The 21602-nt window shown below is 37.6% G+C and overlaps 1 protein-coding gene across 4 annotated transcripts in view; it reads left to right on the top strand.

Annotated features, from left to right (window-relative positions):
• Positions 1-21602, top strand: part of DGKH (diacylglycerol kinase eta) — a 176262-nt gene that overhangs the window by 91978 nt on the left and 62682 nt on the right. For 3 of the 4 annotated variants that reach the window (XM_027116174.1, XM_027116172.1, XM_027116173.1), the window contains exons 5-8: positions 12976-13080; positions 13573-13705; positions 18047-18153; positions 18849-18974. In XM_027116174.1, coding sequence (XP_026971975.1) covers positions 12976-13080; positions 13573-13705; positions 18047-18153; positions 18849-18974 — 471 coding nt within the window. Of the gene's footprint in view, positions 1-12975; positions 13081-13572; positions 13706-18046; positions 18154-18848; positions 18975-21602 lie in introns of those variants that run through there. The other variant, XM_027116175.1, reaches the window with a different exon arrangement.

Here is a 21602-nt window from a genome sequence, read left to right on the forward strand (position 1 = left end):
TTTGCGGTACGCGGGCCTCTCACTGTTGTGGCCTCTCCCGTTGCGGAGCAACAGGCTCCGGACGCGCAGGCTCAGCGGCCATGGCTCACGGGCCCAGCCGCTCCGCGGCATGTGGGATCTTCCCAGACCGAGGTACGAACCTGTGTCCTCTGCATCGGCAGGCGGACTCTCAATCACTGCACCACCAGGGAAGCCCTGAAATATTTTTTGTACCACAAATTACTTATTCAAAAAAATTTTAGATGCTACATGGGAGCCCTTTCTGACAGCTTCCTAGCAGATGCATTTGACAAGAGTGATGGATCTAGTAGGAAGCCCAAGTTGAACACTGCTGCAGTGTCAAGGAAACCATGATAAGGGTACATATCAGAGCACCTGTAATAGGAGGGAAGGGAGGGATGGATGAGAGTTGTTTGGGGAAAGTCAGGAGAACTATGGCCAAAGGGAAGGGAGAAGGGAGAGGAGCAAACTAACGTAGGGTTGTTGAATTTGGGGGGGTCGGTATGTAAATGATGCCTTTAGTTAAGGGTCGAAAACAAGAATACAAGCAGGTCTGTGGGGCCTGAAAAGAAGACATTGTGAATCGGACACTGAGAATTTAAAATGATGGTAAGATAGCCTGGTGATGTCTAGGAGGTGATTGATGGAGATGCTTTAAAGACTATTAAAACGATTTAAAGTACTTTTTTAAGTATCGTTTTCCTGGCTCTTTTTACATTTCTAGCATATTCAAACATCTTCCCTATTCCTTAAGTATGATTATGGTGTAATGGAAATTTTAGATTTTAGACATGTTTTCGTGTTGTAGTGAGCAGTACAATCAAGATGATTATTTTGTTTTGACAATTCCCATCGCATATGTGTTCTGTACAGAGCAATGTGTGGTTACAAACCAAAGGAGCGGTGCCAAGGGAATGGGGCCAATGCGTCATTCCAGCTGCTGGTGCAGCCGAAAAATATTAGATGAGTGGTAAAACTTTTACTGTGTCCATTAACACACAGCCACTGCTAGTTTACGGGGGAAGTGTGTGTTACAGCCTCCGTAAAGAATTTCTGAAATCACTGTGCTCCTTGTTATTAAAATTAATACTGAACAAACAGAAAAACCTTTCAGTTTCCCCTGGACAGTGTAATACTTCAAATACAGGGCTACATATGATTATCTAATCTTGTCAAAATTTTGTTCTCCAAAGGTGTCTGGTTTGCAGAAACCTGTCTATATTAGTAAATTAAATTTATTATTATAATTTTACCAGTACCTTTTCTTGTTCATCTTTAAAGAATGTACAAGTATATATAGGATTGAGCTATAACTGTAGTATCCCTGATTATCTTTTAAGGGGAGAAAAAGTGAGTAGCTTGTACAGCCTGTTCTATCTGTCCTTTTAGGATAATGCCAGTAAAGTCTTTGCTATTCTTTCATTCTCTAGTAGATGGCTAGGAAAGCAGACACAATTTAGTTTCAAATTCTACGTGTGCTTTGTGACCTTGGACAAGTTACAAACCTCTCTGAGCCTTAGGTTCCTCAAATGTAAAATGGATGCTACTTTTTGAGTTGTGTGGATGAAATTTGATATGGTACGATATGATATATGATGTGATATGGTATGCTATGATATATGATATGTGATATGTTATAATTACTCCTATTATAATTACCTGTTATAATTACTCCATGTTATAATTACTCCATAAATAGTATTTTGGGCTTTAAACTGATTTTCATTCTAAATGTGAAAACTGGAATCATCTAAACTGCTCCCTCATTATCTCTCACAGCCAGTCACCAAGGCCCGTTAATGCTGCCTCTGAAAACGCTATTAAACCCATAATCATCTCTGCTGTTGGCTCCAGTCTTCATAGACGGCTTCTCTCCACAGCAGCCCCATCGCCACCCTGAACTCTTGTCCTGTCTTGCCTTTCCCACAGTTTCGTAAGAGTCTTCTCCCCTGTCTCTTGACTGCCCAGCTGACCCACCCCATTGCTGCCAGAGTTATCTTTCTAAAATAAAGTATTTTGTGTCTCTTTCCTGCTTACAGTCCTTTCGTAGTGCTGTGTCACTTTGAAGATCAAATCCAGACTCCTGAGTGTGATTAAAACGTTTTTCGTAACCACCTCTCTGGTTTCTCTTTGTTCTGCAACCTGTGATTGTCATATCACACTACTTAAAATACCAGTCCTTACCTTGACCTTTCTTCATCTGTGTGTTTGTGTGTCCCTTCATTTGCAATTTCCCTTCCTCCTTTCCCCTTCTCTGGCTTCCTCCCCATCCCCTCCGAAATCTTACTGGACATTCATCCTTAAATGCTTGAGTGTCATCTCCCACAAAGCTTTCCCTGATCCTTCAGTTTTGGTTAGCTGCCCTTTCACTGTATTCTAGTTGCACCCTGGGTACTGAGAGCATAGATAAGGGTCCAGATCTTGAAGGATCTTTTAAGTCAGGCCAAGTGGTTTGGAAGGTGACAGGAACTGACTATATTGAAATTACGAATCTGTGTTCCCCATTGTACCATGAGCTCCTTGAGTGAAAGGACAGAGTATTTCCAGGGCTGCAATATTGCTCGGCATATAATAGGCACTCTTTACATTTTCTAGTGACTGAATGAGTAGTTTGATGGATGGATTCAAATAGAGAGTGTAAGTTTTTAAACTATCACCGTAGGTAACCTTCAGCACTTTTCTCATAATGTTATATATAGCTCATCTAACCCATTATCTTTGCCCATTGCTTAAGACATTAATATGCTCTGTGCTGCACTTATGTTTGACTTGTATTTATTATTATTTATTTACGTTTTGTGTGTGTGTATGTGTGTGTTTGACTTTTAGAATACAGTTGTGCAACAGACATGAAGTGGATGGAGTCTGAAAATAATCAGATGTTATTATCTAAGTGGAGAAAAGTGCTATAAAGGGGAGAATAGCACCTTGTGGTGGAGAGTGAAAGTGGGACCTTAGATAAGGTTATCAGGTTATTAGTCAGCTCTGATTTTCAAACACTTGGGTGTTGGACTCATGGGGAGCTTGCAAACTTGCAAACACTAAGCAAGCTACATGGAATTACACAGCTGATTTGTGTGGCCTGACTTTCAGTTCTGAATTCTTTTAATTCCCTCTGGTAGTTGTGAAATAGGCTTGCTTTATATTGGCTGTGTAAGTATTACTTGATTTTGGTCTGCTCTTAGAATGCTGATCAGTAATTTTTAGATCTTATTTTAAACCAATTTTGGTGAGCTAAGTGTATTTTTAGTGATATTTTAGTTATAAATACTATTATATAGTTAACTGAAGTTGTAGCTTAATTATTTACAGGAAATATTATTTTGTTATTGCTAGTCTGAAACTTGCTTTATCCTAACCCTTTTGTTTTCAGTCGACATAATTGTTTTGATGACACTTGGTTTCTTGGAGTTGGACAGGTCAAATTATAGCACAAGAGATTTCACTTTCAGCAGGGTTGTATGGTGCACATAAAGGCAGCTGAGAAACAAGCTCTACTTGTCTGGTTTAACAAGGAAAGAGGTTACGATATGAAGCCGGAAGTTCTGACTGTAAACTCTGGCTCTCCTATTTAACGAGTTTGTGATTTTAAACAGGCTAAATTTCTTTTTATCTATCACGTAGGCCAGCTATAGATATGGATGATTAACTGAGATAATGTATGTGACCATATTGACAGCAAGGCACTCTGAAAATGTAGGATGCTGCGGGAGTAATACTTCTGTTTATTTATCAACATGAGAGCCTCCTATTTTTAAGGAACTTAATTATTAATTCCTTTGAAGAAAAGTTGTTTGCACCCATAGATATTAATTAAAATTGTGACTATAAGAAGAAAATATAGTAGAGGTGTCATTGATTTACCAGTTCATTATTGCAATATCAAAAGTTATGACTATGTATTATATTTACTTTGTGGGTGTGGTAAGCTGAATAATGAACCCTAAAGGTGTTTACATCCTAATTTCTGTAACCTGTGAACACCCCTTTATATGGCAAAAGGGACTCTGTGGTTGTGATTATGTTACGGATCTTGGGAAGAGATTATCCTGGATTACTGGAGTGGGCCCAGTGTAATCACAGGGGTCCTTATAAGAGGGAGACAAGAGGAATCAGAGTCAGAGAAGATGAGACTGTGGAAGCAGAAGGTTGGAATGATGCAAGGAAGGCACCACAAGCCAAGGAATGCAGGAAACTGAAATAACAAGGACATAGATTCTCCCCTACCATCTCCAGAAGGGATGCAGCCCTTTGACACCTTTGATTTTAAACTTCTGACTACTACAACTGTATGAGAATACTTTGTTATAGCAACAGTAGGAAACTAATACAATAGGGATTGACTAACATTAATAATTATAGTTCATTTGAATTCTAAGAGACTTTGAGTACTGACTTGGATCCAAACTTTCTTTATTAGTCTTCAAAGAAACAGTGGTTTGTCGTTGTACAAGTAATTTATCTATGTAAATGATACAGTAGCATACTCCAGCAGGTAACACTTAGAGCCTTTCCTGGTAGACTCCCTGAAACCTTCGCCTTGTCTCTTTTTCCAGGGAGAGCAGGGAGAAGAGCACAACCTCAAAGGGACTGTCGTCTCTACCCTGTAAGATTTCACTATGTCCTTCTACCTTTGGCTCTCTAGTGAACCAGATGCTTCTAGGAAGTGACGGTTAGGACCATTAGTATGAAACAAAGCCTTAAAGACAAGATATTCCCATAAAGATGTTAAATAGGCTGGTTTCTTTTACAGTTTTTGTGAGAATTCTAAGACTATATAAATTATATAATGTTGAGTTCAGTTGCTCATTTGAAAAATATTTGGATTCTGCCAGCTTACGCGTCTCTGTTTTATTGTGTTAACATTTCATTAAATGCTTTTCAATAAAATTTTGATTTTAGAGTATTTTATATTTTTAAATTCAAGTAAAGGGTAACTTTGCTTTTTAGAAAGTGAGATCCTGTGGAAATACTCAGAATATTGGTACTGATAGTATTGACATCTGTGGTTCCTTTTTTCATGGAAACAGGTACCAGAATTTATGTTTTATTTATATTTGAGGAAAATCAAATTAACACAGAAAACGACATTGTTATGAAGCCATGATTCCTTAGTCAACTTTTATGATCTACAGAACTAATCTTAAGCAGAGTCACTGAAACTCCAGAATTAGATGGAAGTAAAATTCGCACAGCTCCCTGCAGCTTATTTCCACCCCATCTCAGTCAGTGATCAGAAGTCTTACTTCACTAGCTCCTGTGGACATCTTAGGTCACTTGAGAAAGGGAACCACATTACTCATCTAATTTGAGTTTGCTATGGGAGAAAGAGGTAGGAGGTCAGAGGCTTGGGTCCTGGTGGGTATGGCCTGCAAGCTGAGACTTAAGACACCCACGTCCCTCATCTTCTTAGTTCCTTGAAGGGTTTTGCTTGGGGTTCCCAAACATTTGGTACATTTTTTTTTTTAATTGTGAAAAATTTCAAATATACACAGACTCAGGATAACTGTGATGAACGCTCACATGCCCACTGCCCAGCTCTTACTATTATCTAGATTGTTGCCACACTTGCTTCATCCATTCTCTCTTCCCTATTTTATCTGAAGTGTTTTAAAGCAGATCTTTCACATCATTGTATTGGCCCCTCATTCTTCAGTAGGCATCCCTTAAAATATGGTTGCCAGTTTTAGCTCTACCTCTTTTCCATCTTTCTTCTCAAGCAAAAGCCTAGGTATGGAGAAGCTGTGAAAGAGATTTACTGAGTTGACCATAGTTACTCAATTCAGTATTTTACAGTGAAGGAATAATCTTTTTTTTTTTTTAATTTGCTGTAACACTTTTTAAACTCCTCATGTAGGAAGTGGGTTACGTAATTGTGGAAAACTCATTGAGCTTCTAGATTTTTTTTTCTCTTCAATATGTTGTAACAAAATTAACACCAGACTTAATTTACAGAGATGATTGAAGAATCAATGTGTTACTGCCTTTTTGCCATAAGTCTGTAGTCAAGTGTTCTTGTAGATAAGAAGACACATATTCCTAGCAAAGATGTTCTGCTCTCATCCAGGAGTCTTTCCCTTTCTATAATTAGTAGATTTCTCAGCATAAATGTTTTATGTACTTACAAACAACTTTCCATTAGAATTTATTTTTTCAATACTTGCATTTTTTCGTAGAATCTTGCCCCAAGGGAGAAACGTTTCATATCTATGCTACAGAATTCTCAAATATTTATATCAATGTATAGGTAATTATTGTTGTAGTTTGATTTTTGAAATTAATATCATATCCAGATGATATATACCTTCTTCTTAGATAGGATAATAAGCAGCTTTGAGACAGGTTTCCTCAAGTCCATGACTAATGCCTCCCCCTTTATTATGAGAGCCAGTGGGGACGTTTGATATGTCCTACTCTACATTCCAGGAATGCCCACTAAGATCAGCAGGTTGTTATTCAGTTGAAAGGACTCATCAGCTAGGAGGATGATCACTCAGCCAAAAACAAAAGCGTAGAATGATTTTCAGATATCCTTTTTGACTCTTCACATACTCTCCGTAAAGGGTCTGTGTGTGTTTGTTTATAGATCTAAACATGGTCCTAAACAGACATATGAAAATTTTTAGATCATTCTGAAAGAGAGTAGGGAAGACCTTAGTTCAACTACCCAGCAATGTGAATTAGCATCCTATTGGTATTTACATAGTGTGCTGCCTGCATAGCAAAATTTCTTTATAAATTCCAGCTGTAGATTGATAGGTTCTCACATGTATGTGAATTACCTGTTGATCTCGGTCTTACCATTAGTCCCTTACATCTTTATAAGTTATTTTACATTATTTTAGATATTGTGAAATTTGGGTTCCTGGACTTCATGGAACCTAGTCTTTCATCGTGAGCACTTAATGCAGACTCCACAGCGATTACAGCTATAAAATGAATAATGTTTATGGTATTGCGTCAGTATGAGAAAGTCTCTTCCTAATCTAAAATTCTTTTATTTTAATTATACTATCTGATTTAAATTACACTCTCTGTTGAAAATACCTGTGGTACTTTCTTTGGTCTTGGTGCCAGAAATACATTCGTCGTGACCTTCTGTACTTTTATTAGTCTCCTGTTAAAATTCAGGCACCCTTAGGAGAAAATAAACCTTTATCGTCTATCAACACCTCAGAAAAAATTACTCTTTAGATCAGTAGTTGTCACCTGAGAAAACCGATGGGGCTTGAGGCGACTGTAATAAAATAGGGAAGCACCGACCCTAGAAGGCAAAGGAGTCATGGGAGTTTGTATAGGATTTGCAAATTCAGATGCCTCCATGGACCGTTACGTGTGTGGAGTGGCCAGCTGAAGAAAATAGATTTAAGCTGCTTGTATTGTGATGAGTAAAGAACCTGTCTAACGTGATGGATATTAACTTGTTTTTTTATAACACAGCACTTCATGGTTCAACAGAAATGGCCACAAAAACCTCGGAGATCACCACTTTGTAAACTCTTAAATCATGTGGGGTGCTATAGGTGGGAGGCTATTACAGATGGGTCCCACACAAAGAAATATTACTAGGGGCAGATGAGACACTGGAAATTTGGGAGCAGAAGGGTGCAGAAAAGGGAGATAGGGGCCCATAAAGATTAAGAGCACTTTCTTTACATTATTTTAGACCAGATCCTGCTTTGACTAATGGGAAAGTTGGATGCTTCCGTTACCTACCCTTCGTGGTTGATAAATGGGTGTGCACCAGAATTACCTGTATAGCTTTGCCAATGTACAGTTATTTCCATCTGAAATTATCCACGTCTCCCCCCAAACTAAGATTTTGATTCACCAAATCTAATTTGGAGCGTGGTTGTCTATGTTTTGAAAAAACTCTTGTCTTGATTCAGGTACAAACACATCATTAAAGACCTATGCCCTTGGATGTAGTGATCCCTATTTACTCTTTGAAGTATCTCTGCTCTCAAAATATATAAGATGTATTTTGTAGAACACTACATATGTGTGGAGTGTTTTGCAACTACGTTGCAGTTTGGCACATTTAAGCTGTTAAAGTGAATTACTTCATTCCAAAAATGAAGAATGGAAAAAAAAGGAACATATATAATTTAAGAGATGGATATAGACTTTATGAGGAAGGATGGAAGAGGAATATTAAGACTGAGCTTTAGGCAATTTCAGGTATAGCAAACCTAGTGTTATAAAGACACGTGTTTATACCTGATGGGGCTTTAACAAAAGTCAAATTATATCCCCTAAGTTATAGTAAGTATAGACAACAAACATTGTTACAGCACAACTAAACTTTTTGTTTGTCCTGCTCTCCAAGAAAGGCTTCTCACTGCAAATGAATCCTTATTTCAGTCAGGGCTATTCAGGATTAATCACTAAAGATACAACAATAAGTATGCCAGGGTGCGGATGTGATCAGTATGTTGTAAACAACTTTAGATTAGAAATAAGCATTTTTGAACAGAAGAAGTTGTTGGACCCTTAAAGTTACAGAGAAGGTTGCAGAATTTCCTTCATTGCAGAATCAGAAATCTGAGTTAAAAGGAGGAACCCTCTATCTTGAACAGTTTAGGCATGATACCTACTAGAGACGGCATTCTGAACTCTTTCACTGCTGTACTGGGATCTCATGCTCTTTGGTAAGCCTTTTGCCGTTATATTCCTGCTTTGGGTAAGGTTAGACGCAGTGCAATGAAGGGGAGGGGAGACCATTTCTTCTTAATGAGTTTGTTGATGTTTTCCTAATGTCTTCTAAGGCATAGGTCATTATCTTTATTTCTATTTTGGTGGTTTGCTAGTCAGTGACTATTCCGTTGGCAAAATGCCTCCGCTTTTGTCCTAAGCTCCTGTTACTTTTGTCTGTGTACCGCACTTACACAAGAAATATAAACCTTATAGAAGAAAGCTGTAAATATGTACATCATCCCTGTCAGCGCTGAGAATAATTGTGATGCTAATATTTAGTGAGGCTTGGCTTGTAACAGACACTGTGCTGAAGGCTTTGCTTGGGTTGTCTCTCTAACCCACGCCACACTCAGCAGAGCTCTTGCAGATACGAAACTGAGGCTCAAGGAAACGTTCATAGCCACACACGTAAGAAGGGATGCTGTTGGTATTCATCCTGAGTCCGTCTGACTCCAGGGTTTAGGCAGTGAATCACTCTGCTGTTACATGGGTGGTTTCCAGTTGGGAATTTGCAATAAGATATCTTCAGAACACAGGTTCCCAAAGTTGGCTGCACTTCAGACTCACCTGGGAGTTAAAAAAAATAAAACAAAAACTGGTAGGTGAGTCCCACCTTCATAGGTTCTGAGTTCATTGGTGTGGAGCATGGCCTGGACGTTGGGGTTTTTAAAAGTCTGCCATGTGATTTTGAAGAGCAGCCAAGTTGGAAAACTCCAGCTTTGGAACAGTGCAAAGTTTTAAATTCTAAATTCCCATTCTTCTGTTAGTAAAAAAATTAAAGAATGTTTTTGTTACTGAAACACTACCTATTTACTCTAGAAACCATAAACCAACCAAAAAAAATCATATTTAAATCATCTGCAATTCTTTCACTGAAAGATAACCAGTACGGTATTTGGGGTTTTTTTCCTGTGCATGTTTATATATTTAAAGTCTTAACTATAATGGTACTCTTTGATGGAATTTTATATATTTAATGCCAGATTGTTTTATATCTGTTTTATGTATTTACATGCTTTCCCAGACTGAGAAATTCTTGATCCTTATACAACATAATAGTGTTGTTGGATTAACCCTTAGAGGCCAGTAACTCTCAAAGTAGAACAATATCTCTATTCCTGTGGAGTTTGTATATTATTTGAAGTAGCATTTGGAAAACGAATTTAGATGTCGTTCCTTTGTACTCCATCTTGTATAGCACTTTTTCGGACAGGCAAATCTTGGTTTCCTTACCCATCTCCCTTATAGATTGGTAAGGCAAAGCCCATGTGGTTGGTTTGTATGCCCAGGCTCTGGCATGCAGTAAACACTCAATAAATGCTGGGGTGGATGACAGGTGTATTTCCCAGGACCTGAGATGGGAGTGGTGGTTATAGTTTGAAGAAACTAATTACTGACGTAAGTTCAGATGTGCCTGAAAAAAGTCATTTGGGAATGTTGCGGTAGTGGGAAGAGAGGGTAAAAGTAAGGGTTAAGATGAGGCCAGGGGCTAGGGGACACTTTAGGGTAGATAAACTGCAGATCCTCCAAGAAAGTTAAAGAGTCCTCTAGTTCTAGAAACGTCCTGGCTTTGGCCCCCAACAGGCTCAGAGAGTCTTCCCTGGGAATAGCCCCCACCTCTATCCTTCCATCTCCCCACCCTACTCCCTTGTCATAATAAAAAGGCTTTCAGAATTTCAGATAATTTTCAGAGTCTGCGGCTCCTCAGATATTTTCCTGACAAAGATTTGGATGAGGAACTACTGTAGTGTAATGAGGTTCAGTGAGGGTACAGCTAGAGCCTGTCAGTTAGCAGATGGGACTGTTGGCATATTCTTTTCTACAAAGGTCAGCGATGAGGAAGAATTTAAGTAAAAGCTGGGGAGGGGACTCAGAGCATTGGAGGCCTGAGGAGTGATTAGCCCAGAGAGGAAAGGGACAATCTGGGAGACGTTACAGGCTTGCTTGGTAAACCAGCCTTGTCTTCAGTTGGTCCGAGGCTGCTGCCTGAGGTATTTTTCACCCTGCAGCCACAAAGCGAGACGTCTCTGCATCGCACGATTTATGAAGGATTTTCTTTCCTTGTGTCAACATCTTATAATGTAACTTTTTAATAGATTTCTTAATCACCAGGCTTGTAAATCACAATTACTTATAATTTCTGTTTGGCTCTTAAAAACTTAGCTTTTATTTTAAGAATATGTCATGATCTTTACTTAGTACTGCCTATTTTAAAACACATTTTTTTTAAAAAAGGAGAAATGGCAAATGTAAACGTTTTACTTCGTCAGCGTATGAGGTACATGCAAGATTTATGTTGCCGAAATCCTTTAGAGTTGAGGCGTTTATGTAGTTCCAAAAGCTACAAGAAAAATTAGAAGCTATTTCTCTATCCTTTCCCCTCTTTTTATTGAATTCACAATGGCTTTTAAAGAATAGAAAGGCATTAAAGATAGTTAAAACCATCAGACATCCTGCTTTACTCAGAATTCAACAAAAAAACAAAATTGAAGAATACAATAGAAAGCCTGGTTTATTTACCTAAGTAATACATGTCTCACTCACTCTGAGATCTTAATGAGAGAGAGGGAATCCTTAGCGTTACATCATATAGTATAGCAGAAAATTTAAATAAAACATGCTAGAGGTGATGTTTATTCAGATAAATATCAGATTGATTCAGTCAGTCCATTGACACACAGAGATTTCTGGAGTGCTGTGCCAGTCATCAGAGCCAGGGGTGTATCATGATTTAATGGTCCCTCTCTGCGGCATTTCATGAGCTGTCCTAGAAAAACATTTTGAAGCAATAAAGCATCCATTTGGCTCCTAAGTAATGAGGGAGGCATTGCTCTTTGCATTAACTATTTATTGAGGAAGAGGAGTGACCAATTGCTAATAAGCTTTATCCAAGGAGCGTAGTGGAAAACAGAAGAAAATGCAAAAGTGAGGTTCTGTTCAATTTCATATGCAATTAACAAATATCCAGTGCTGAATGGTTAATGCTCGACGTCCATGTGACGTCTGGCCGGCTGTATTTAAGCATGAGTGCCTGTCCAGTGTATTAAAGGCCCCTTAGTCTATGGAAGGATTGTGTAGCCTAAACTAATGAGAGATGAGAGGAAGCAGTGACTGGTGAGTAGCTACAACTGCGCTGAGCTCTATAGCTTTGAATAATGGACTTATTTTCTAAGATGAACACTAGTGATTGAGGCTTGCTAGTTTACTCCTTTTGGGAAGGGTTCCTTTTTTTTTAGAGATAATTATTGCTTTTCCGTAACTTGGGAAATCTGCTCTCTCTGCCGCAATATGTAGATTATCACTTGATCAAATGGCTTTTAACCTGGGAAAATTTCTAATTTTCTCTACAAGTAAATATATAATTTATTATTTGGAAATAGGTTCTAGGTGGGAATGTAACATATTGCTTTTCTTTCACAAATAAGTAAATGGTCTCTTCTTTGAAGTAAATGCTTAAGATTTAGCAACTTCAAGGTTGCAACCAGAATATTGTATTCACACATAAATAGGGCCTGCTTTCAAGTCATTTCAGAATCTTACTTGGAAGCTTCTGGTGCTATAACAGCATGAAGTTTTATTCCTCTTGCTTTAAGATTCTTGATATAATTAATTTGCCTTCTTTGGTAATATGATAAAAAGATGAAAGTCACAATTATTTTCATCCCTTAAAGCCAACTAAAGGACTTATATGCTAATTCTTCTTCCCTGTTCTCGCTAAAAAGTAGTACAGTGGAGTTCTACACAATGGGAAGAAAATCCGTCACATAAATCATATTAAAATAGGCCATGGAAAGGACCTGTAAACCCAACATTATTTAAAGTAGAATAGTCTTGATACTATTATAAACCAATTATGAAATCATTTAATATTGCATTCCTTTGATTTTTCAAAATTTCCATATTGAAAAATATGGGTTAATTCTAGCTTACTATGAATTATTTTGATTTCTATTTAGAATCCATTTTCAAGATATATTACATGAAACAAGAATATTCTGCTTATATGAGTTCATAGCCTTGGGTAAAAGGCTAGAAAGCCTGATAAGTAAATAGCAATGAAGGCAAAGAGAAGAAAAGTCTCCTTAGACTTTTTCTTTCCTGGACCACCTTGTATCACACTGAGAACTAAATCCATTTACCTTACAGAGAATCCTACTTTCTTCATCAAGGAAGTAAGGACTCAAGAGATTAGAAATGGTACCACCTTGTAAGCTGTTAGGTCTTGCAATAATCTCTCTTTGTTGGTTAATAACAATCAGGTTGCACTATCCCTTTCAGATAATCACTCCATTCAGAAGACTAATGCTTTGCGCTGAGAATAGGAAAGAGATGGAGGATTGGATCAGCTCGCTGAAGTCTGTACAGACCAGAGAAACTTACGAGGTAAAGTAGCCTCTCTCCTGTCATCTCGTGTTCTTAGAGAATAAATGTGAACCGTAGCGCTAAAGTTATATTCTGCGAAAAAAAAAAGTATGTGTAGATTCATTCAGCAACTTGTTTAAACCTGGTACTGATTTTTTTTTTAAGTTAAAGCAAAGTGTTTTAGTTTTAAAAATTGTGAATTTGAGGGCTTCCCTGGTGGCGCAGTGGTTGAGAGTGCGCCTGCCGATGCAGGGGACACGGGTTCGTGCCCCGGTCCGGGAAGATCCCACATGCCGCAGAGCGGCTGGGCCCGTGAGCCATGGCCGCTGAGCCTGCGTGTCCGGAGCCTGTGTTCCGCAACGGGAGAGGCCACAACAGTGAAAGGCCCGCGTACCGCAAAAAAAAAAAAAAAAAAAAAAATTGTGGATTTGAAATTGTAATCATAACTGTATACATTCCAAACGTAGTCCTGTTCTCTTGTTTTGCAAATCTGTGCTAACGTCTCATTTCTAGGTGGCCCAGTTTAATGTGGAACATTTCTCAGGGATGCATAACTGGTACGCCTGCTCCCATGCCCGACCCACTTTCTGTAACGTCTGCCGAGAGAGTCTTTCTGGGGTCACCTCCCATGGCCTGTCCTGCGAAGGTACGGTAACATCTAGGGTTTGTTCTCCCTTGACACTGACCTTACTGTAAACACGCTGCCACGGACGGGTACATCTGTGAACAGAGAAACGTCATCATAGGAAGACATTTCCCTTGGGTGGAAGCAGTAGCTGGGAGTGTGTCAGTGGGACCAGAGTGTTTTAATTTTACTGTGGCTTAAAGTGAAGCTCTGCACACATAGGACCAACTTGGAAAATATTTTGTCTCAGGAAAAGAGAACATAAAATCATTTGAAGGGACGTATAAATCAAAATGTAGCATTTCCCTCCTGAGGAACTAGCAGCTACCCTTAAAGAAAATTCTTTAGACTTTGTGTATCCTTCTAATTTTCTAGTATTCTTTTCTGTTCTGTTTAATTACAGAGAACAAAACTTTCTGTGAGGACAGTATATACTTTTTGGCAGGATTTAGATTGTTACTTATGTTGCATTGTTTTAAATGTTTTATTTCATTTATGTTTAATTTAAACGGATGTCATCCTTTTACATTTCTTTAAAGTTTTCTAAAAATAAGGTCTATGCTGCTGTTCTCATCGCAGGATTTGTGGGTTATTTTTAAATTTAAGAACAGCAACCACTTAAAGGAAATACATTAATAGTCAACAAGAGAAAACTCATACGTTCTTTAGATTTATTTAATCTAATACCTCAGTGATTCCATCACTGTGTACTACTTTTGAACTACATATAATACCATTATTTAGCTTTTCTCTCTAATACAAAAAATTCTAAGGTAATCTTGTAATAAAACTATATCATAAGTAAATAATAAAATAGAAATGGAGTCATAGTTTTAATTCATTTTAAATTACAAAATCCAAGATATGTCAGTATTTCAGCTATTTAATATGACAATGACACAGCCTAGTGGATAAGAATAGAGCTCTGTAGTTAAACCCTGTGGGTTCCAATTCCAGTTTTACCACCACAAACTATGACCAGGAGTAGTTTAACCCTTTTAGACTTTTGCTTCCTCATCTGTACAATGGGGATAATAGTCATTTATACCTCACAGAGTACTATGAAAATGCAATGAGAGAGTGCATACAATAACGCTACTTTTCTAGTCAAATATATGGTAGACATTTGTAACTGCGTTATATAAGAAGTTCACCAAGTAAACAATTACAGATTGCATCATGGCTTGATGCATTAAAATTCATGAAAATGAGAATTTAGAGGAGGCATTAAACGTTTTTTTTAGATTTAAAGAATGATTGCAAACAAAGATATAATTGGTCTTTATGACTTTAGTGATCTAAAAGTGTTCCTGTAACTCTACTAGGGCTGTAATATTATATGGGGTTATTTTGAAGGTCTTTTTACTATTACCTTATAGTCTATTATCCTCAAAATGCTAAAAAAAAAAAATCAGATCTAAAATAGCCTTAGATCTGATCTGTGGTATCCTTCTGTTTTGAGAGTTATGTGTTATTAAATATAGTTAACTGTTTAGGAATTGAAGTTAATAGTGGGATGACTGAATATTTTTCTAAGCATTTTAAAAGAAAAATGAAAATTATATTAGCTGATGGGAATAAAAAACTTCAAAGTCTTTAAATACATGTGTTAACATTATTCTATTACTAAGTAAGTTCCTGACTTTTTTAAAGTCTCAATTATAGTATTTTTAAATTATATTTTTAGGGGAATATATGTTAGTATTCATTTTCTCTGCTAATAAAAATTTTAAATCTGCAGCGTCTTGCCCATGGAGTATTTTTAAAACTGCAGCAGAAGGTTTTAAAAATCCCAGGGGTTTTATGAATGTACAAAAAAGTTGCCTTTTTATTTTATGAAACTGTAGTTATTTAGGATATTTTTACTGTAAGCAAAGTTAAACTTTAGAAACCCCCTTGAAATCTGAATAAACTGTTGCTTGATAAAACTAAGGGCTTAAAATACAAGACGCTTTAAAAGTTATAACAGAGATGCAAATACAGGAAAAATTCATTCAACAATGACAATGAATAACATTGTATTAGAAGGGAATCTCGCTTCCAGTGTGTAACGCCACCACTAAATTTACTTAATCTTTCTGCCCTTGTTTTCACAGTAAAGAGTCTGTACTGATTTGTCTTGTGTTGAATAATAACTAAAATTATGATTTTAAGGCCTTGCATATGCAAAATATGTGAATGAAAAATAGAAAACAGAAAATACATTTCATAAATAATCCCCGAAGTCAATTGAGAATGTTAATTATAATTTCAGAGCATAATTGTGCTTCACAGTTATTTATACAGCACTCTAAGAATAAAAAGTTAAGTGGTGATTTTTTTTTTAAATCAACAGCATAAATATCTCCACATGGGTACTTATTTCTATGTTAAGTACCCATGAACACTTACAAAGTGGTAAAGATTGAATATTGCAATAAAGAATCATAATTTGTTTCATGTCACTGTATTTTTTATGTTTTATGGTTTTAAAATAATGAATTTACAGGTCAGGAAAAAGTGCCTTATTTCAGAATAACTTGTTTGGAGAAAATTAATTGTCAGCTAATTACTAGGCACAAATTAAGGTGCCTAGTAATCAAGTCCATTCCTTAGTGTCCATAGTTACAGCTCAGTTTGTTTTATTTTTATCATTATATGTTGTATATGTTGTATTAAGCAACTTTGTAATTCTCAAGGCTCATTGCATGAAGAACTTTATTATTACAAAAGTGATTTTTATTTTTAATGAGCTGTTTGATTTTTAATGGCAAAATCTTCAAAAAGCCATGAAATTATACTCTGTTGCCCTCTTTTTACTTCCTTCTTTACCTCTTAGAAAAAATACTGACTGTTAATATCAAGTACTTATTTGTACTTAAAAAGCAGCCTGCTTTTTAAAACTAAAACTAGAACCATGCTCTTGAGAAATACAGTAACAGATGACAACATTTAAATAGTTTAAAATATTAAATAATTTAAAAGTCACTTGGAGCAAAAAGGAACGGTCATGCTAAATTTTTTTTTCAAACTAAGCTAATTTCCTATGGTGCTGTTTCTTTATACTGTTGTTTATCAGCAGTAAAATTCAGTTGAAAACTTGTTTCCTATACGAAGTCTGTGCTCAGTCACAAAGTCATTTATAACAAAAATAGTATGATTTCTAGGAAAGAACTTGTCATTGTACACAAAAGAGCAGGTAAATGAAACATTGCCAGTGTCTGTAGACTAATATTTTTAAAGGAAAAACCAGCTCAATTTAAGTGGCCATTTATATATCGGCTATTCATGATACTTGAAGCATTCTGAACGTTCGGCTGTAGGCATCTTAGTTATTTTACTTGACCCCTTCGTTTTCATGTTACATCAAACTAGGACAATTTAAAGAGAATGGTGCGTAACCCGTCATTTCAAATTTGTTAACGATCTACTGGTAGAAATTCCAAAACCATGTGATAAGGAGCCGCCTGAAAAGTCAGAAACTCTTTTATAATAACATCAGTATCCATTAACGCTTGGATAATGTGTGTCCCTAGAGGGATGGATAAGCTTAGTAGGAGTCAAGTTCTGATTTTCATAAACAAGGGTTAATTTTTCAAATCATCTGTGGTTTATTTGTTTTTTCATGTATGTGCGGCTTCTGTCTCGGTTGTTTCCTCTTACTTCTCCTTTGCAGGCACCTTTTTGATAATATGGCCTGGGAGAATTAGCGATGCCTGAAGTAGGAACGTCACTTCATCATTCCTTTCTTCTACATTGTCATGTAGTCATCCCAACAGGATACTTTCAAGACAGTGCCATCTTTGTGACCCTCGTCAACCTATTTCCCATGATGCCTGGATATTTTCTTGATGTACTTGCACTTTAAAATTGCCCTGAATTATCTTGGTCTTTATCTCTCTGGTAGTTTCAAACTTTTGATTTAAGTATATTATACGTACAGAAAAAAGCAAATATCAGAAGTGTGCACAGCTTGTTGAATTTTCACAAATTAAACGCATTCATGTAGTCAGCACCCAGACTTAGAAACTGGCTGTTACCAACCCTCCTGTATTACTGAATTTTATTTTCTTCTGTTGTGTGTATGTTGTCTCCCTCCTCCTCAATAAGTTTTTTTTGCATTTATTTCCTTTCTTTTCTTCTTTTAGAGTAAGTGGAATCTCTTTAAGTAGCAATCTATAGCTTGATCAAAGTGCTTCATAAACTCATAGCCATATTTGCTTTTTAGAATATCATTGAAGAGTAATAGAAGCTTTTACAAATATTGTTTTTCTTCTGCCCCTCGACCACTTTAAAATTTCATGCTGTGATTTCCTTTCATTGTTGGTCCAAAAGTGCATATTCATTTAGCAATGGTTCACTTTTTTTTTTTTTTTTTTTTAGTGTGTAAGTTCAAGGCTCATAAAAGGTGTGCAGTGAGAGCAACAAATAACTGCAAGTGGACGACCCTGGCCTCCATCGGGAAGGACATCATAGAGAACGAGGATGGGGTAAGCTCGTACTGTCTCCCATCTCTCCCCGGCACCTCCACCTCCGCTCTTTTATACTCCTCTCCTGTGGAAATTAAGTGGGAGCGTCTATTAGTTCAATTATGACAGAGGGTTCAGGGGAAGTGTTTATTATTATGATTAGATGGAAGGTTTTGGTTGATTGTGACTTTTTATTTTCAATCCAGTTCTTTGCAGCTTCCTTCAGCTCTTAAGTTTCAAGGGGAATGTTGTGTAAGGGCTTAGGAGTGGTTGCTGTGCTGGGCTGGTGCTCTGGACCCTAATCTGGCCAACTAAGTTGTTCTTTAAGGCTCAGCTCAGCCGTTTACTCAGATGTTCACTCCTGAGACTTTGGGGCCTCCTCTCAGTGGTGCCCCCCACCTTCAAAACCTTGACTGCCTTGCATGTGAATCGCTGATAACACTTCGTGGTCACTTTATGATATTCTCTCTATGTGCCTTTCTCCTCAGCGAGACTGCAAATCCTGCAGGGCAGGGGTTTAGTCTTACTTATCTTTATATCCCTACAGTGCTCAGGGCATAATAGATGCTCAATAAATGTGGGGGAAATGAATGTATGCCACGAATGATACATGGTGCTGATTCCATAGAGTAAGAAATCATTGTATCTCTTCCCTTGGCTAAGAATGATGTCCTCCATGGTCTTTAATTTGACTGCCCTTTCTTCCTGCTGCACAGCTGGCTATGCCCCACCAGTGGCTCGAGGGTAACTTGCCCGTGAGTGCCAAGTGTGCTGTCTGTGAAAAAACGTGTGGCAGCGTTCTCCGTCTTCAAGACTGGAGATGCCTTTGGTGTAAAACGATGGTGAGACTTTTATAATTATTTTCCATTTAAAATGTTTCTTTCTGTACCTTTTCCATCTGTGTGATTTAGAGACAAAGCTAAGAATTTATGACAGAGCAGAGCCTGGTAGTACACGCATCCGTTTGTAAGGTTCATCTTTTTTCAAGATGCGTTCCTTCCACTCTGGTTACTTTTGCAAATGCCCTTTTTGTGACACCTACTCTTGTCCCTTTGTGTGAGGACCTCTTTCCCACAGTTTTATTGTTTTTCATCGAGCTTTAGCCACCCTTAAGTGGTTTGCTGTTTTCAGCCTGTTTTACTACCTGTTGCCCACAGAAAGCCACCAAATTTTGATTAACAGGCCAAGTGTAAGTTTGCTACAATCCCGTGTGTCTTCTCCGAGAGAAAGAAGCCGAGTTCAGTAGGCTGTGCACTGATATAATTTAGGTTATATACATTTATGTTATATAAATAAGTAAATATTTTAAAACTTCTTTGCATGTGCAAGAAAGTGGTGAGAAGCAGACACAGCGTAACGTGGAGCCAACGGCAAGCAAGGGTCCCATCTCTGCCAGACTGTGTGAGGACTGGGCCTCCACCCTGCAGGAGGGCAGTCGGTGCAGGAACTCAGAGGGTGGCCTCACGCCCCTCAGAGGGTGACCTCACGCCCCTCAGAGGGTGAACTCACGCCCCTCAGAGGGTGACGTGGGGCTAAAAGACAGCAGGACGAGGAGGCAGTGAGTGCTCACCTGAGCGCCGGGTGATGCTGTCTGATTACGATGCTGATTAACTTGCTTTGGGGCAGAGTTGTTTGGTCGTGTTTTGAGTCTTGGAAGTCAGCCCCTCTCCCCCCAACAAAAAGACGGAAAACCATTGCTTTTAATAAGCACAGTGAAGATGAGCAAATGCAAGAGATGTGCGTGTGATATGTTGATTTCATAATCAATGCGATTGAGTCCATAGGCCACAGAGAAAAAGAAGTCCTATAATTTTTTAGTCAGGCCTGATAGACAATCTTGTGTTTCTTTTTTGTTTTTAATTTTTTTTGGCTGCGCTGCCCGGCACGCGGGATCTTAGTTCTCCACCAGGGGTGGAACCCATGCCCCCTGCAGTGGAAGTGAGGAGTCTTAACCACTGGACCGCCAAGGTAGTCCCCTCTTTTTCATTTTTGAATCGAACATGATTTTCTTCATCCCCATGCTTTTGTTATTCTTCATCGATTGCCTCTTTTATTGACATAGATGTTACTTTTTATTTCTTTTAGCCCATTTAATATAATATGCAGACTATATTAGATACCTCTCTTTGGAGTTTTGGTGCAACCCTAACCCTGAAAACCCCCTTCTGCTGTTCCTTATTTTAAAGGAGTGCTCACGTAAACAGGATTTTAAATCAAGATTCCATCCCACCTAAGATTTCTTTTCTGGGGGGACAACCACTGGTGTATGCATCTACCACTATTTTTATTAGTCTGCATTTACTGAAGTCTATTTCTCTACTTCTGGAACTTCAGCTGTTCTTTTCTAATTTTTTGAAAAGCAAGCAGGTCATCTGTGTGATGAATTATTTTAGAAAGGTTTTGTGTAAGTTGTCTTTACCTGCAATATATAGGTCGCTACTTGTGTTTAGTCAGTAGTTGTCTTTTTCTATTGTAGTTGATTTACAATGTTGTGTGAGTTTCAGGTGTACAGCACAGTGACTCAGTTATACCTACATATATATGTTTATGTATTCTTTTTCAGATTCTTTTCCTTTATAGGTTATTACAAAATATTGAGTATAGTTCCCTGTGCTATATAGTAGGTCCTTGTTGGTTATCTATTTGATATATCATAGTGTGTATTTGTTAATCCCACACTCCTAATTTATTCCACAGACATAGCAAACAAACTTATGGTAACCAGAAGGGAAAGCGGGGGAGAAATAAATTAGTCAGCAGTTTTTAAACTTTATGAAGTTTAACAGTAGGAGTTAGAAAAGCAGTAGGAGTTAAATTAGGTTTTTTACTTGCTTGTTCTACTCTCTGCCACATTTTAAAAATTTCACAAATGGGACAGAAGTATTATTATAGACTGTAGAAGGGATGATTCTCGAATGTCTTTCCTCTTTTTTCCTGGCAAACTTAAATATCACCTTTGCATGAAATCATTCCATGTGTCAGTTAGACATGCAGGTTTCTGGGCCGCCATCACTTTTATTACATGCCTCTTAATCTTGTACTTCCTATACACTATCATTTATCCATTATGATACTTTGTTGCCTTTAAAATATGAGTTTCTAACAGCAAAACATCTAGTGTCTAAACATAGTCACCTGGTTCAAAACAAAACAAAACCATAGTTCCACAATCCTAACAGTCATAGTTCCACAATCCTAATAACTCTTAATTTTTCCAGCTGTTGTCCAATCTCTGGGCATAGTTTTACCTTTTCTGTAAAAATAGTGAAGATACAATTTTATCTCTGCTTTTCTCATTTAACATTGTTGTAATCATAGAGCAAAACACCCTATGATTCTCATACGTTTTAAATTCCTTTTAAAACTATCTGTGCCTGCTCATTTTTCTAAAATCCATTTGGATTGTTAATGATTATAAGTCATAACAGGAAATGGTCCAAAATTAGGTCATCAGCAGAACAAGAATCGCT

Source organism: Aethalodelphis obliquidens, unplaced genomic scaffold, assembly GCF_003676395.1.
Source record: "Aethalodelphis obliquidens isolate GAN/ISIS:26980383/991018 unplaced genomic scaffold, ASM367639v1 scaffold16, whole genome shotgun sequence".
In the NCBI taxonomy this organism is placed as follows: Eukaryota; Metazoa; Chordata; class Mammalia; order Artiodactyla; family Delphinidae; genus Aethalodelphis; species Aethalodelphis obliquidens.